Here is an 18591-nt window from a genome sequence, read left to right on the forward strand (position 1 = left end):
TAAGGGAGCCACGTCCATCATGCTCACACGCTATAAACCATGTTTGATACCAGATCAATGGCACAGCTTTTCTTTGCGGTGACAGCTTCTGTGGCTGGAATACTTAATTAACTTTGTATCCTTTTCAAAATAGTCCAGACAGCTTTATGATGGATTCTGCTTTCTTTAATTGGCATGTGCACACTTTTACAGTGTCCTTCATAAACTTATCATCCAAAGGAAAAACAAGAGACAATATATTGGAAGTTGGGAAAAAGAAAAGAGAAATCCTAGCTTCTAAAGGGAGCCTTTATAAAGTTCCTAGTTTGAAATAAAGTATTTCAAAGAATAAGCGCTGGTATGTGTTATCCTGTTGACACACATCATGCTTTTAGCTGGCTAGCTAAGCTGTGTTCAGAGCAGATTGGTGGTGTTAGTTTGAACTTATTTTAGAAATAATAAGAAAAAGATTCCTATGGTGAAGTATATTATGTGGATGACTACCACATTTCTTTATTAGGTGACTATATATTTATACTGAGGCATATTAAAGAGAAAGATTGTATGTGAAGAGATTTCTTATTTGACCTTGGGCACTTTTTTATTCTTTCTGTGCCTCAATTTCCCATCTGTGTAATGGAGATAACAGTTTTGTTTTTTTTAAAAACCTTTAAACCATAAGTCAGTACTGTTCAGATTTTAACCTTCTCAAAGCAAAGACATTTTCATACCATTTATACATCCAGCATTTTGAGCAATGACAGCCAAATCTTGTTTGGGGCTGCTTTTCTCCCCGTGATTTAAAATAATTTGATTTCAAGTAAGATTAGAGTGTGCATTTTGACTTATTGCAGATAGTCAGAGTAAAGCAGAAGAATTCCATGTAGTTGCAAATTAAAACTTTGGCAACAGGAAAATAAGGATGAAAATGTTTTTAATTGTTAGTCTGTAATTGCTACTGTAAGGAATATATTTTGGGACATAAAGCCTTCATGACCTGTCCTGCTTATCTGTTTTGCAGATATTCCAAGCGGGTCTGTGCTACTGAGCTTTACAAAGCAACAGAGAAATGCCCAGTTTTCATTTTTCAGCCCCACTGTGTACGTCTGATATATCACATGAGGTTTCACACATCCCAAATGCACAAACTAGATACAAATTGTACAGCCTTCACCTCATCTCCTCCAAACACTCTTTTCAAACACTGCACACAATTAATGTAGCCTTTATGGATGTGAACTGTTCTTTACTCTTATTTCAATCTTTCACAAAAAAAGAAAGGGAGTTTCATGAAGGGAGTTACCTGTTTTTCTTTAAATGCCACCAGTATTTCCTTTGGAGTCTCTTTGCAGCTTGCTGAGGAGCTCTGTAGTCTGTCATAACTTTGATAGTGAAACTAATGAAAAATAACCTAAATTCATAAATATCTATAAAAAAAATCTTTTGTGTGAAATTTGCAAAGCAGAAGTCGATGTTTGTACTCAATCTTTAATGACACGGAAGAAATGTTTGAAAGCCTATTTGTATATTAGACTACAGTATCGAAATTGTATGTACTGCAGCACCATGCTATATGCACTGCATAAATAACACCTGCAACACCTCGGGCGTGCAGCCTGAAGTTAAAAGTGCACATGTAGCAGATAGTTGTTTCAACAAGAAGGCCTGGAGAAATAATTGCACCTCTCTACCTTTGTTTTGCTTAAGATAGAGAAAAACATTCTCTTCCATTTTTTTATTCAAGAAATTAATTTATGCAACACAATTCTTTTTCATCTGTTATAAAAAATTGGCTCCTAAAATCTGACTACAATTACCTCATTTTCCTTAAAAAATGCACAGCGTATGTCAATGGCTGCTAAGTCAGCTCTGCATGTGGACTTAAATGTATTGCAAGAATTTTTCCCGTTAGGCATTCTTAACTCACAGGTTAATAATTATTATGCTTATCCTCTTGATTTTGCTTCTGAGAGTCGTGTGAGGACTTTGCTCCTCCGTCATTTCTAAGTGAGTATCTTTTTGGGCGTCTTCCATTTGGAGGATGATATGGCACAGCGGTGAGGATTCCCAAATACCCCAGTGATAAGTTATGTGGAATCCCAGCCCAGAGCCCTCTCCTGTTAGGGACATAAATAATGTTTCTGGTTTCAGCCTCCCCAAGACACTGAGGAGGAGGTAGAATCCATCGTTGGTGCAGGGGTTTAGAGAGCTCTTGCTCTGGGTGACGTTTGCTTGTCACCACCAAAGAAGATGTGTGCTATAGGCTGCTTTATATAGAGCAAATCACTTCATGCCTAAGTATAGCTTGCAGAGCTGTTCCTTCATTTAGGGCAAAGGTCATAATTCTATACAAGTAATTTGTTCTCTGTACGTTTATCAAAGATGAAGATCTGTGTTTCCTTTATGAAACTAAGAAAATCTCAGCTCTTATCCATACTCTGTAGTTAAAGAGTTAAAGAGCAAGTTAAAGTTAAATTTGGGATCATTCTGGTTAACTGTTTAATAATAACAGCACATCACTGCTAAGAAATACTACATTCAAAGAGGCAGGAAATATGTTGAAAAGGAGATGCCAGGACAGAACTTAGCCTACAGTGACATTAGACCAGGTGGTGTAATTGGAAAAGATGGACAAGGGTTTGGCACGCTGACTGCTCGGCAGGTATCTGAAAACTGTAAATGCTTATATACTTAAAGTACATAAATTACTATCACTTTCTTCTTCCTCTGAGCTAAGAACTGTAGATAGTCATTAGGATGCAACTAATTTAGGATACACAGCCTGATTTATAATTAAAGTTGTTGGTTTACAAATAGCATAAAAGGAAATGTTACATGGCCCAGAGGACTGGTGATACTAATGGATTTTAATGATACTTGGAACTCTATCCTGGGGGGTCTAAGCTATACACACAGGACTCCTATTATTTAGCAGATGTTACAGTGCACTGGCAATACAAAAGTAATCTAAACAAAAATCACATAATTCATGTGATTTCAAAACTGAGATGAATACATCTAAATTAGAAAAGGACAAATGTTTATACCAAATGGCCTTAGACATCCCACTCTTCTCAAATCAGAGCTATTTATTGTTAGAAAGCAGATGAACTACCAGTAGATAGTCAGCAGTTTGAAGTTATGATGTACAATAACATCTTGTAGAAGTCTATTTATAAAGTAGAAGACATTCTGGGCCTGATTCATTGACTAAATGTAGGTGTTTACCGTTATTTTAGGTGCTATGGGGTATCTTGTCAAACTTTCAAAAATGTGTAGGTCTCCCTTAAGTCCCATATCCTGGCAGATGTAACCATCTGTTAGTTCTTTTGTAGATTGTAGACTTAAGGCATCCATAAGTCTTGGATGCCTTATGAAAACTCAGGTAGCATTAGATTTCTATATTTAGTCAGCTGAATTGAGCCCTTTATATATGTAAGGAATTATGAGACATGATGTTGTATTTAATGGGAAAAGTTTTTAGATTTCATTACAATTTTCTTCTTTCCAAGAAGTTAAGCTCTGCTCCCTATGTCAATTCAAAGACATATATGTTTATTTTAATGCAAAAGCAAATTAAAAAACTCTATTCTTATTGCTGTTTGGTCTCTAGAGTTAACATGTAACAACCTGGATCTGCCTTATTTTTAGGAATTACCAACCTAGTGATTGCAGTTTTCATTTAATATTTCCTGTGCAAATTTAAGAAGTGAGGTTTCCAAGATGTGATGGGGGACACAAAATGATGATAGTCTTGCTTCAGACAGCTTGGCTTTGCCTGCAGAACTGGCTGCTACTGAAAGTGCTATATGGGGAAAAAAAATAACATTGCCTGTTCTTAATAGCTCAGCTGAGCTTCCTGTGTCAGTAGTTTGGAGCAGAATCTTTTACACATATGCTGAGCACAGGTGATCGGGTCCTCACAAGAGGCAGTAATTACAGTGGTATTTCTAAGCATCATTTGTCAGAGGAGACCCTCACTTTAACAAGGAAAGAAGACGCCCCATTAAAATTTGATAAACCAAGTATTATAGGTGAACAAGTCTGAGGAATTATTTTTAACAATAATTCTCATTTTTATTTTATGAAATCTTGAAAGATACGCAGGCCCTCTATGGCACTGTAAGAGAAGTGTAGTAAAAATTTTACAGTTGTGTCAAAACCATATGTAAAGGCATAAAATGATGTTATTGTATTTCTATAAAAACTACTAAAAATGGTAATTTAAAAATACTATCTGGATTCCCAGGATGATATAAATTCACCATCATAATGAAGTAAGATCAAAGTCCTTTATACAGTAATTAGATCCTGTACTAGGCTCACTTACAAGCTAGATGATTCATCTAATGTACTTTCAGCATTAGCCTGTACACATCAAAGCCATTTTTATTGAGAGAATAAACATTGCTTTCCCTACCATCTTAAATTATGCTTTGGAATTCTGAACTGCCACATGGCTTTCTGTCCAAAGACTGTTTAAGGAAAAGATCTTATTCATGCCAAAAATCTGCTAATCCAAAAACATTTAAGAGGTATTTGCTATAATTGAAGGTGGCAAATTCTGCTTCCATCCACAGTATGAGTTCTGGAATTGCATATTGAATTGTTCCATCGTCTCAATATTTGACATTTATAGATTCTTAATGGGTATCCCAGAAAAAATGGTATTTTTCTGTGCCAAAGGAATCGGATGCTGGCCACTCTGCAACCATTGTCTCCATGATATACTTTAAGGAAGAACTGGATGGCTTGTAAATGCTTCTGCATGCTCTGCAAGTTAATGGATTACTTTGTGATGTTTTTATCACATCATTCATCTTCTCTTTGTTTCTGAAGAGCCTATGATTTGTGATATTCTTTATGGGAACAGATTCCTATCTAATTTCTCCACTTAGTGATGTACAAAATACTTGGAAATACTGTATTAGTTCCTTGACGTTTTGTAGTGGGTTTGCAGTTTACAGGAACTGCTGAAAAGAAAATGAAGAAGGACCTTTTACTAGCATGTTATTACAGGATGAAGTCATCTATTTCTGCTCCAGTTCAGTGAAATACTTAATTTGTACTTTAAGCTTATGCTTAAAGATTTTGATAATTTTGGATCAGGCTCACACGTATAGGATCTCTTCTCTAAATGTCTTTGAGACACATTTTCAAAGGATAAAAACAGACCTTATATAGTACTTTTGTCATAGATCCCAAAGTGCTTTGTAATGGAGGCCCAGAGCAATATCTTCATTCTATGGTTCCTTTGCCTCAATTTCTTTCTACAATGTGCATATTTAATTTCTCTTCAGTATGGGCTAGAATAAAAATGGCATTGTAAGAAAAAGCAACAAAAAGAAACTACTAAGGAGAAAAACTTAGTAGAGTTAAGATATGTGATTTGTCCTCTTGAAGAAGTGGATTAAGTGTTAGGAACACAGCAGATCACTTCCCAAGAGGAAAGTAAATTGAGACTGATCAATTTTTAGAATTTTATTCAGTATGTTAGTAGAAGGTTGGTAAATAGCAGAAGCTCAAAATAACAAATGGCTTCACTTGGACAACAGCAGAGAGTATTGGGATGAATTTTGGTTTATTTTGTATCACTAATGTTCAGTGAAGTGTCTTGGTGAAACTAAGGAAGACTTTTTCCTACTTACTGATTGCAAGCTAGTGCCCATTAGGAAGCCCTATCTATGGTTGTCGGGGTCATGCATGAGGCGATATGGGAGTGCAGTGGCCTCTGAATTTGGAAGTGCTGGGCACGCATACAGATCTCAAATACTATTTTTTTTCTGGGCAGCTGAATGAAAATTTTGAGTAGAAGTCCATAGTGAAAAAGAAAGAATGGAAATGCCAGCTTTTCAGACAGTAATAGCAAATAATCGATTTTGGTGAACAGAAGTTGACTCACATTTTCAGTGCCATCTTCAATTTGAATTATTCCACTGCAAAATCAAAATGAAAACAAAATGAAGATACAGAGAAAGAATTTAATGTGAGACAGGTTTGAAAAGATTAGACTGTTTATGCAGATGTATAACCTGAAGGTTATAAAGAAGATTATTTTGATGATTTTATTTGTCTATTCTCAAAATAAAAAGAAAAACAAAGGAAATACTGAATACATTGGAATTGGAAATCATACCGAATGTAATTTTTAAAGATGCTAATTAGCCTGTGGGAATCTCCAAATGTAGTAAAGTATGCACTATAGAGACAATGAGTTCTGGGAATTTTTTTAACAAGCAGGTTTTTCTATATATAATAAAACTATCTCCCGATCTGGTACTTCCATCCATTTCCGTGAATAAGCCAAATATCTACTATCTAGTAGCAGTTAGGGAGGAGCTTTCTCAAAACCATGTTTTTTCATGATTTTCCATCAGATTTTGCAGTTTTTCTATAGAATCTGGTACCAGTCACTGCTGAGACAAGATCTCAGAGCAGCTGAATAGCGATCTGATGCAGTCTGACATTTTCTCTCCTTGTGATGATGATCGTCAGTTCTATAGTCTCTTGAAAGCTAAACATGTCCAGTAAGTATATAGGAAGGCGTAGGGAGAAAGTCCACAGAAGACATTCAAAAGATTGGGATCATTTATATGGTAGTAAATGAAAAGGTTATGGTGAAATATATATAGAGATAATGTAAGTAAGAGTAGCATAGGTTAATGTAAGGTAACTGTGCTTCTGTTCATCATTTGTTTCAATAGGAGAGGCAGGAATAAGTCAGTAAAAATACAGATTAAGTATTTTGTTCAACTTCATACAAGTACATCACTGAAGCCAAGAGCTTTGTAGGAATACAGAAAAAAACAGTTTGTGTGTGTTTGTGTAATAGGAATTAAAATAAAGATTTTTGATATAAAGAAAAACCATAATGCTTCAAGCAAAAATTGACCTCTTATTGGTGAGGCTTAGGAAGAAACTTCCCCAATAGGTACATTATACTTGTTTGTTTTAGAAGGTTGTTTGACTTTGTTTAATTTTCTCAGTATCTCATAGTGTCTATTATTAGAGAGAAAATTCCTGACTAGGACAGACCAGCAGTTTGGTCGAGCCTGGGCATATCCATTTTTCTATTCTGAGCTAATCTAATTTTCTGCTGGTACTGTGTGTAACTCAATTCAAAGCTAAAATATTTTTAAAAGTAGTGGCACATCCTCAAGCCAGGTCATTGACCTGAATTTCATAGTATAATTCATGTTGCTTGGAGTCAGTATGTTGTGTCCAGATTGAAAAGCCATCCTCCAGGCAGACAACAAGACCAATCTAAGACAATCAGCAAAACCTTAGGCTGAATACTAAGATACAACTCCCGTTAACGATAATGAGACAAGGCTTACGTATGTAGCAGTAAAGTACACGAGTGATCAGTTCTGCATATCCTGTTTTCAGTTAGTGGCGCCAGGGCAACTTACTGTTTTACTGTAATTTTATACTTTAAAGACAGCCCGCCTATGCTATCATTTTGGGCAGCTTCATGGGATGTTACATAGTTCTGTAACAGTATTTGGTCATTAGCATGAATAGCCCAGGGGTTTCTGATACTGTCCTGTTCCCATACTTTCAGGGCCTCTGCCATCCTACACCCTTGGGTGCCCCTGCTAAACTGCTTACTTTCACACACAGACTTCTAAAGCTATTTGCAGTTCACTCTACAGAACAGTGAGATTTGAAAGTATGCATATGTGTTTGTGTATACATACAAATATGATAATTTCTTAGCTCCTTGCTATTTATATCCGATTATGACAATGTTATTGGTATGGGTTAGAATTTAATTATTTTGGGGTTATAGTGAGTATTTTTATGGATGATACTGCAATACTAGTTATGCAGACGTAGCGGTAATGAGTCAGGAATTGGCACACTGTCCTCTGAGTCAGGATATTAGGGGGCATTGTGTACCAGAGGTACTTTCTTTTGGCTTAGCCACAGATCTGACCATCTGTGGTCATAAAAGATCCTGGGAATATTTTTGTAATAACCTAGTTTAGTGACCAAATTTGATTATGAGTAATGGCATTTGAAGGAACTTTCCCAAATTATTACTATTACTTCTTTCATAAAATATGCTTGGTCGTGTTGTCATGTTGTCCTGTTTATATATGTAATTTTATGCATTTTAATCTGCTATTGATCATATCGAAGGTCCAAACAAAACTATTGTTGCAGATAGTTTGCAAAGCTGTGGAACGCTTAGATCCCTTGTCAATATTGATTGTTCTAACTATGCCTGTGTGAATAGACAGTTCAGACACTGCCTTGAGATGATCAAAGGTTATTGTCTGCAAACAACAGATGAATGACTTCTTCTGTCCCCTGTTATACCTCTTGGGCTTGAAAGTCACTAATCACACTGTTCTTCCACATTTAAAAGCCTACAAGCAATCTAAACAAACAGTGAGAAGTTTAGTGATCTAAACTGCACTGGGATCTTATCAATGTTATAAAGCATGCTGAATACATGTTAAAATAAGGAACCTGTAGTGCCCTTAGGAAATAAGTAACTGCCCTTCATTTCTGTTAGAATTCAAGATACATTTTAAGGTGTTTGTTTGACTGTTTCACTGAAATTTGATATATTTCAATACCCTGGAGGAACTATATTGTTAATTCCTATATTAATTTCCTTTGAAAACTCTTGCTCAATATTTGTAATTCACATACAGCTGATTCATACCTCTTTTTCTTCTATTACAGTTTAGAACAATACAAACATATCTGATAAATTTTGTAACTCTACTATGTGATGCAGGGATTATATACAGATGAGATTTAACAGAGCATGTCTTCCCTAAAATAAGACAGAGGAAAATGTTTAATAACCCTCTCAATGTTATATTTTCTAGGTTATCCTTAAAATGGTAAATACCAAACTGGAGTAGGATTTGATACACATTTGTATCCAGGGACTTCCATCACTGATATTTTTTCATCCCTTCAGCCACACCAGCCTTATCACCTCTGTAAATCAAAACCCTTTGAATTTCTGTGATGGAGACTTGAAGTGACATTGTGAGATATCACAGAGCTGTCCCATCTACTAGCAGTTTAGAGCGCTCTAAGGGGCAGGGTTTTTTTTTAAAGATGGCTGAATGTAGAAGTGTAAAATAGAAAGGCTTTGCTTTCCTTTGCAAGCAACAAAAAAGAAGTTATTATTCCTTTGTATCTTCTGGCAGTGGCCAATAGCTATAATGAGAAAAGTATTTTGTCTGAAAAAAATCCCAAAACCCACAGCCCCTCTCCCCCAGATACTAAAGTGTCATCTGACTTCAGGGCTTTACATTGCTTATTGAAAGCCAAAGGTCTGACTTTGAGTCCCAATAGCTTATTCTTCAAGCTGGTAAGAGCTGGATCCCTCGCAGAAGGCAGTGAACCAAGGGGCTATAAAAGCAGAAGCCTTGTTTGTGGCTAGGTCAAGAATGGAAGGGATGCACCCGTGGCTGAGTGCATTCACACAGCAGACTGCATGTGACATGCAAAAGTCAGGGAAATTATAACGTATTCTGGCTTCTAGCAGGGAAGAGGAGACAGGCAAGTGTAAATCCCAGAAGTACCTGGCTGGGACAGTGAGCTGGAAGCATGAGAACTTAAAAAGACAGGCAAAAATGGCTTCTAGGGTTATTCCCAACTACCAGAGAAAACAGAACTCCCATGGGTAGGTATCCAGTGGAAAAGCCACTCTCACTGACTTGGAAAAATACTGGGCAAATAGAGAACAAAGGGAAAATGCGACACAGTAGCAATACTATGTTGTTGATATCAGTGTCTCATTGTCCTATAGGTTTGAAGTTTGAGGAAATGCAAGAAAAGTTTGGGGAGGAATTCTTCAATATCTGCTTTGATGAGAATGAAAGAGTTCTTCGAGCTGTAGGTGGGACCCTTCAAGACTTCTTCAATGGCTTTGATGCTTTACTGGAGCACATTAGAACTTCATTTGGAAGACAGGCCACCCTGGAATCCCCTTCTTTCCTATGCAAAGAGCTCCCTGAACGCAATCTCATGCTTCATTACTTTCACCCACATCAGATTGTGGGATTTGCAATGATGGGAATGATAAAGGCAGCAGCAAAGAAGATTTACCGCTTGGAAGTGGAAGTAGAACAGGTCACTAATGATAAGTTGTGTTCAGAGGGGACGAACCCAGGTAACTGCAGCTGTCTGACTTTCCTTATCAAAGAACATGAAAATGCAAATATCACAAAAGCACTTCCACCGGGAACTTCCCAGTCCCCCTTAGACCTGAGGATTAGCATCAGTACCTTCTGCAGAGCTTTCCCCTTTCACCTGATGTTTGATCCAAACATGCTGGTTCTCCAGCTTGGAGAAGGTCTTAGGAAGCAGCTCAGATGTGACACTCATAAAACTCTGAAATTCCAAGACTGCTTCGACATAGTTTCTCCTAAAATCAGTGCCACATTTGAACGAGTTCTCCTGAGATTATCTACTCCCTTTGTCATTCGGACCAAACTTGAGGATTCTGGCTCTGAAAATAAAGATAAGGTAAGAACATTAATTTGGAAGGGGATGTGTGTATATGTGTGTGATGGGAGAGGATTATTTATTCAGAGAGAAGCAGCTCAAGATCTGTGTACTCTGGAAGGCTCACTTATGCCTTGCAAACAGGGGCTAAGTGATATTCCCCAGCCAAGTGAATATTTCCCTAAATTATTTATAAGCTTTGACTGTGATGTTGTAGCAAATCGTGACATTGCCATTCAGAAAATTCTGCACTGTGGAGTTGAATAGTGCAGTTTAAATCAGAAGGGTGAGGAATTTTACAAAATGCCCATATCTAATCCTTAATTTCACTCTAGCTATATTATGATAACAATAATAGTTATTAAGCCATTTACTAGGGAATAGCTTTCAGTATGTTTTCTGAAAGACTCTCACTGCAGGGTTCACACTGCCACTTTATTATATCCTACTTCCCTATTACAAAATGCTGCTTTCCTCTGTGTTTCTTCTTATCTCTCACCCTGCACTCAAGGGAACCAGAGCTGTAAGTGGTACCAAGTATCACTTATGCCAGTTTTAATGCTTTCCAGTCATTTAAATAGGCACTTGTCCTCCTACACTGCCTCTTCCCTCAGTATTTTAGAAGAGAGCTACCTTAACTAGTGAGCCCTGTGTTGAGTTCAGTGCATCCTGGGTGAGTTACGTGAGAAGGTGTCTTCTAGAGTGGACCTCACCAAAGGTTGGATGGAGTTTGTCTCATTGAATATCCTTGAATTATGGGAAGGCTTTTTGGTGTGAAGTTGGGTTCTAGCTTTATGCACCAAAGTACTTATACTTAATGCTTGAATTGAAAGCCTGTGTGTGGGTGCCTTGGAAAAACTGCTGCTCTAAGTGAACGAATTATTGATTTTCAGGGTTTTTAAGAGATAGCACCCAAGAATAGTCAATCTCAATCACACTGGATATTTAGACACCTAAGTTCTGCCTGTGGGTGCCACATTTACAGTTTAGGTGGTCTGGATATAGCTTGAGAAACTCCACCTCAGTTTTGCTACCTACACTGGGCCAGAGTTTCAGAAAGACTCCTGTGGTAGCTGCATATCGAGTTCTGTGTTCTTTTCAAAATATAGCCACTTCTGACAACAGCGATGTTTCCAGCTCCTCTTTGGCTCTGCTCTTTGGCACCAATAAACATGTTTCTGCTGCATTTTTCCCTGGAAACAACATGTTCCCCCAAGAGAAGCAAACTAGTGCTTCTCATTTTGTATGAATTGATGTAGTTCAACCTATTTAAAACCAAAGGGGAATTTACTTTTCAGAATCTGTCCTCAAAGTCACCCTAGCCTTTAATTATGAAAAGGAAGTGTTGTGTGAAAAGTTTGAAGGTGTTGGCTCTGAGCTACCTTTCGGCACAATTGTTTCTCCTTTGAAAGAGGGTTGCGCTGTGCTCCTTCCTCCCTCAGAGCCTGCCCATCCCTCTTAGGCACCTTCCCCTGCCCTGGGACAGAGTCACAGCCCCTTGACCATCTTCTGCTCTTCATGAATCTGCTGTAAATCACTCTGACGAGGAAGAAGGTTGAGAGGCGGGGAGGGCTTTTAAAACTTTTTTTCCTAATTGCAAGTTAAAGAAAACATTCTTTCACCTGGGCAGGTTTCATATGCTTGTGGCTTCCTCATAGGAGAGGTGGCAGGGAGTGGAGCTTGCTGGAGGCAGGTTTTAGCAGCCAGTTTGGGAAGGAACTCTGATTTCAAAAGCTTGTTCTGTACTATCAAGCTGTGCAGCTCTGAGTGCATTCTTGCATCATTGCTGTGCTTTGTACCATGTGTCATTACAGGCGGGTAATGAATTGAATCAGCGGTGGGCCCAGCTACCACTTGGGAGAGTGACCCTCTCCGTCTTAAAGTCATGTGTAGTCAGACCCTGAACAAGTGTCAGTGCTAGCACAGTAGTAACAATTCAGGTTTTCTTGAGAAGCGGGTAGAAGAGAATGACAGTAAAGGAAATCCTTTGTCTGCCAGCAGTTAGGAGAAAAATTGTGTTTTGAACAGTAAGGTGTAAATGAGAGAAAAAAGGGTGATGGTGAGGTGCAGAGGGCCTGAGGTAAATGTTGTGGTGCAGGCATGCGAATTAATTTGAGAATGTCAATTTAGCTGAAGAGGTATTTTCTTCTGAATCACCCATTTTATAAACACTTTCCAAAAGTTTCTGTTTGTGAGTAGTTAAACGAAGCTTTGTGAGTAAACGAAGCTCAACATGTGATGCATTTTGCTAGATATTCCCTTTGTTTCCAAAGTGAAAGCTTGCACAGATTCAGAGGTTGTGGCTGTCTTGCTTCCAAAAATTTTGAGAGGAGAGACATGACGATACTGTTATGTTGTGCTCAAGTCCTTAATATCTCCTGAATGAAAAAAACAGACTGAGCCTTGGGAACTGCATGCTGTATTATCTTCCCAGGGCTCATGTCACTCATGTAGCTCATTTTGGAATTCTTTTCAGTTTGCCAACACTTGTTTGGAAGTTGAATATTGGGCAGGTAGATCAGTGGCTGTAAGCATGACCTCGCTTAAAAACTGGCAGTAACTGACTTAGGTATTTCTCTATTTCTCTGTCACACACCTCTATTCAGTTCATACTGGAATTGCATCCCACTTACAGCTATTTATGTTTTTTTAATAAAATTCTGACTCTACAATAACCTCAACACTTTTCAGACTTGGTTACTTTAAATGGCAGTTGAAAGGACGTGACCGAAACAACTCTGCTGCAGTTCTGAAGCTGTTCAGATGTCTCAGTAGTTCCTCAAGAAATAAAAAATGTTTTAAAAGGCTTTGCGACGAACAGAAGACCTTTCAGCCTCTATTCAAAACACTTTTATCTTCATTTCCACACATAAATTAGATCTTTTTTCAGGCTTGCAGTGAGAACGACAGAGTAACAAAACAGTTTTCATTTAGTCCTGACACCAGCTCCGTGTTCAGATGAAAGTAAGTCACAAATCATGATCTTTCCCTAACTCAGCACCCAGAAGCAAATTAAAAAACCTACCTGTCCTGACTTTCAGGGTGCTTAGTGCTTGTCCCATTTATGCAAAGGCTCATTTGTGTGCTTTGATTTACTGGGATTTGAATCGCTGGAATAAATGACTTGGCTTTATAACACTATCCTAAATTTCTGATGTAAGGTCTATGAGGTCTAGGTGGTCGGTAGCACTTCCTGCGGAGATGTACGTACACCTTTGCAGAAGCACAGCCTCATGCATCAATGCATCAATATCTCAGCAAAGTTTTGTTAATTTGATATGTAACCAGCTGTTCCTTGGAGCTCTGAGCATTTACAGGATCCCATTGTTGTAGGGAACAAACAGGAAAAAGAACTCCCCACCTGAAGAACATGGACTCTATAGCTTTAATCCCAATTTTCAACACCATCCATACTCCTGGGTCATAATTCTAATGTTTTGCTGTTTGCTTGGCTGATATTTCAGTCTCCATTATACAATGGACACATGTGGACAATGCAAGCATTTATTCCCCAAAATAGCAAGAAATTGTATAAATGTATTAGGTCAGCAGTCTCACTGACTTGACCTGAACTTATCATAAGTTTGCAACTAAACACACTCGTAAGTCTGTGGAAAATAAGAACCAAATTGTACAAACTAATCCAGAATAAGACAGGATGTGATCGTTTACTTCCATCCTTTCTTCCTTCCCGCCTTCTGTCCTTCCATTTTATTTTCTGCAGTGATCAAGTTATCCACACTGATGCTTTGGGTTTTTCTTGATTATTCTGCACATTCAAAATTGTCTATATGAACAATTATGACTGTGTTTAGGTCATGCTTCCTAGTATGCATACAGCTCTTTAGATGTATAAAAGCTGAATGTGATCAGCCTCTAAGGTTTCTAGTTTTCCCATGCAACTAAATTCTTGTTATTGTTTGTTGTTTATAGTATAGTACTACCCAGCTGCTGAAGAGAGTATTAGGGCCCTGTTGCTCTACTTACTGTACAAACATTCTGTTATTTTTCACATTTCACACTAATTTTTATTCAGGGTTTTTTTGTGTTTAACCGGAGAGCTTCACTTGCATGCAATCAGATTTTCCAAATTTTGGGTATTATCCCTAAATAACAAGATCACAAATATTGCTGTTTCACCTCTCTAAGAAAACTCATTCTACACTTCTCTCTCTGGGAGCAATTATTTATTGCAACAATCAAAAATACATTTATTGTGGCAATTAACCATTTGGGATTGATTGCTTATACCTTCACACATGGTCAATACAACTGTACTCCACAAGAGTTTAATGAAAGTTAGTGAAGTCACGTATGGAATAAGATATAATTTAAATTGAGAGGACTGGGTCTGAACTTGTCTTCTGGAGTGTTCTGAAGCCCCTGTGGAGCCCATCCACTGAGGTTTTCCTTCCATGAAAGTCCTGGCATGCGAGGGAGCTGATGGTTGCGCACTGCCACGCAGGGGGACAGGAGCTGCCTTCCTCTAGGCACCCCACAGTCCTCGGTGGTGGGTCCTCCTGGCCAAGCGACCGTCCAGGAAGCACCACCACTCCCTCCCTGGCAGCAGCTCCAGGTGTTTGCACAAAGCAGATGGCATGTTTGCACCCAAGTCTCTTCCTGACTCTCTCACCTGTGCAGAGAGTGTGTTGACATGACTGTTTCAATGTTTTACTTGTGAGCACTACTTAGACATGTGTGGTATCAACATTGCTGTCTCCTATCTGAGCTTCTGCAGGACTTCGACATTCTTACTTTTCCAACAGAAGTCAATTCCTCATCTCTGTGAGTCACCATTGTTTTTAAGGCAGGTCATCTTTTACCATGTCTCTTTGCATATGCTATTTGTTTTCACAGAGCTCCCCAGTGGATATTACCTGATTCTGCTGCCTCAATGACTTTGCCTTTCTCAAGCAGCCTGGTAACTTCCCCCTCACCTTAATGGTGAGACCTTGCACAAATCTTTCTTTTGGTTGCCACCAAGGCCACATTTCAAGTTTTCATTGAAAGTGCACCATAAGAATTTTCCACTTTATCTTTCTTTGCAGAGAACAAGACAAAATGCAGCTGATAACCCAGAAGTAAGGTGCGCATGTAGCATGAGTGCAGGTGGGCAGCCCTCCCACCATTTCTTGATCAGACAAGGGCTGGAAGCTCCTGATTGATAGGTACTTCCTGAGTACAGTCGTTTCCTGACTATACTAATGAACAAGGCTGTCTGTGACATGATGTAAATACTTGCCTCCTTGACAGTATAGTGAGACAGCTGGATCTGCTTCACTTTTTGGCTGTATGGGAAGGCAAGGACTGACGCTTGGTTTTCCTCTCCTGGCTAACGTCCTCCTCACATGCCACTCTGGTGCCATCAGTGCCGGGCAGATCGAGAGGAGACAGGGCTGCCCTCGCAGGGACCCACTGCGTCCCCAGGGCCTCGATCCAGACCCAGTCCTCTCTGTGCACAGATTGACAGGACGAGCCCTGCCAGCACTGGTTTGTGGGTGCCTTTCTGAAACTGTGACTTGGCATGCAGTTGGCAAGAAAGTTGAAAATGAATCATGAAAGAAATTATTTGGTTCCCTGCCAGATACTGTGCAGCTGTATTTTTCTTGTACTACTGCTCTCCTGCTCAGACTAACAGCCCTTTTCCACCTTAGAAATAAATCAGTTTTTATAAGGATACTCACTGGCCTTGGAGATACTGTTAGACCTGCAAACACTTTAATTCAGAGAACCTGCCTAAGAATAAAGCTGGCACCTAAAACTGCATTACTGAAGCTGGCCAGAATTTTTTCTGGTGGAATGTATTCACTTTGAATATGCCATTTTATTAAAATCACTATATAAAACTTCCCAGGGATTCGGGAAAATTTACTTTTATTGTGTTAAAATGTTTTGTTCAATAAATTTGGATTTAAAATACTTTTTATTAGGAAAATGTTTTACATTTATAGTATAATACAACATTTAAAAAATATGAAACATTGGGTTTGACAAAAATAATCCTCTGAAAATCTTATATTGCAAGAAGTTCCAAATACCACATATAGTTCAGATTTTCAAGAAACACCAACTCTGTAATGATAAAACATCCAGCAAAATGGTAGTGTCAGCTTTTTTATAGCTCTTCTGATTGTGCAGGCTGTCTGAGCCAGCACCTCAGCTGTTGTCAGTGGGGAGGAGAGGTTTGTGGTAGATGAGCTAGACTGCACCAGCAGGAATTTGTCCCAGTGTACTGATTTAGATAAATGCATATAAATGCATAAATAAATAAAAATAAACCAATCCAGAGCCAAGATTTAAAAAGTGCGTCTGGAAAGTTAGATTCTAAAGTGTATAGGTAAGCATGTAGTAAACAGCCAGATTTTTAAAAATGCTGAGTAATAAACAAGTGTTCATTTTAAAATGTAGGCTGATTCAGTGGAAGTTGGTGGGAATTTCCCCCCTTCATTTCCATTGTTTTGTTTAATTATGGAGTTATTCATCTAGTCCTTCTTCCATGGTATGAGGAAGTGCCATCTCTAGGTTGAATATTTCCTTTCAGTCACTCAGCTATGTATTTGCTATGTATGATCAGATCAAAAGTCCATCCAGTCCAGCATGCTGACTCTTACAGTGACCAACAGACAATGCTTAATGAAAAATATAAGAAAAAGTTTAAGTCTGCAGTGCTGTAATACACCCAGCTTTTAGCTCTCCCAGGATGAAAGCACATCCTCTTGTGGTGGCATCCAGGATGTGGCACCTGATAGCCCCCGCAGGACGACTCCTCCATAATTTTCTCTAGCACCTTATGAACCAGGGGAAGTTCATACTGTCAGCTTCTGTGGCATCCTGTGGACATAAGGTCCACTGTTTACTAGAAACTGTGAAGATGAGACCTCTCTGGTTGGTGGCCACTTTCAGCCACTTTCAGCCAGGTCTGTGGGGACATTGTGTGCAGAGTGGAGCAGCTGGCGAGGAAGCCTGCTTACCCCATTGCTTCAGCACAGCACTTTCCCATTGTGTTTGCTGACTGTTGGAAACGTTATAAAAATAATGCATTTTCAAATCCAGGAAGTACATTGTCCCCTTTTTTATATTGACAGTCTATCCTTTATCTGCTACTTTTTATTTTTATTCTGGACCAACTGAATGAAACAAGCAGTCCTGACACTGGCAGACTAATTTAAAACCCACCACAGCCAATCTTGAAATATTTTGCTTTTGCTTTGTAACTGTGTTTTTCCTCCTCTCCTAATAAAATTCAAATGAAGTGGCCTGAAAGTCATTCTAGCATGAGGAACATCTGTCACTTATGATCTAGAAATTCTAATTTCTCCCAGAGCTGATTTATTCACAGTCAGTCAGCCTTTGACTCTAAGCTCCCATTGCTTTGCAGGCTCCTGGAGCTCTCAGAATCAAATTGAGTCTTCTGTTTCTGCTAACGCTAGGATCCCACCCGTTTGCTTGTCAAAATGTGTTTGGACTTTGATGGTTTTCAAGATGAATTGGATAGGCTGGCTTGACTGCTTCTAGAGACTGTGATGGGTTATAAGAAACAATAGATGACATGACTTTCTTATCTCACGAGTGACTGTGCATCGGAAAACTTTAATAACACTGTGAAAGTGGCCCAGAATTTTTAATATTTCTTCTTTAAGACAGGCAAATGAAAATGTCATTTTTAAAATGTTTTCAGTGATAGGACTGAAGAATAAGTGTAACAATCTAAAGATAAAATACTCCCTTCTCTTTTCCATTAGCTGAAAACCAAAGAAGCTGTTTGGAAATTATTTTATTGAGTCAAGTGACTATTAAAACAATTTGACGCCATGGTGAACTCTCCCCTCTTATGATTTGTATAATCTTTTATGATAGGGAAGATGCTTGCACATGAAAATGTCCATCTTTCTCTATTTGATTGAAAGTTTTTGAATGGGTTTCTAAATTACACTATGTCATAACTGGAACAAAAAAGCGCATTTCATTAATTTTTACATTGCATAATGAGAGTACTCAGGCACAACTCAGTTTGATTTTCAGGAATGCATTTTTTCTACCTCTCTCTTCTAGTGACTAAAATTAAGTATTGGTTATTCACAATACATTTTTCTCCTTTTCCTCATTTGCTCATGTGAGTTCTTTAGTGACTGT

General features: G+C 38.4%; 1 protein-coding gene across 1 annotated transcript in view; it reads left to right on the forward strand.

Moving 5' to 3' along the window:
• The window catches only part of GUCY1A2 (guanylate cyclase 1 soluble subunit alpha 2), a 169010-nt gene that overhangs the window by 22810 nt on the left and 127609 nt on the right, over positions 1-18591 (forward strand). Inside the window, exon 4 of the mRNA XM_072850613.1 lies at positions 9761-10479. Within this exon, the coding sequence (XP_072706714.1) occupies positions 9761-10479 (719 nt within the window). The remainder of the gene's footprint in view (positions 1-9760; positions 10480-18591) is intronic.

The sequence above is a fragment of the Ciconia boyciana genome, chromosome 1 (genome assembly GCF_034638445.1).
Source record: "Ciconia boyciana chromosome 1, ASM3463844v1, whole genome shotgun sequence".
Taxonomy (NCBI): Eukaryota; Metazoa; Chordata; class Aves; order Ciconiiformes; family Ciconiidae; genus Ciconia; species Ciconia boyciana.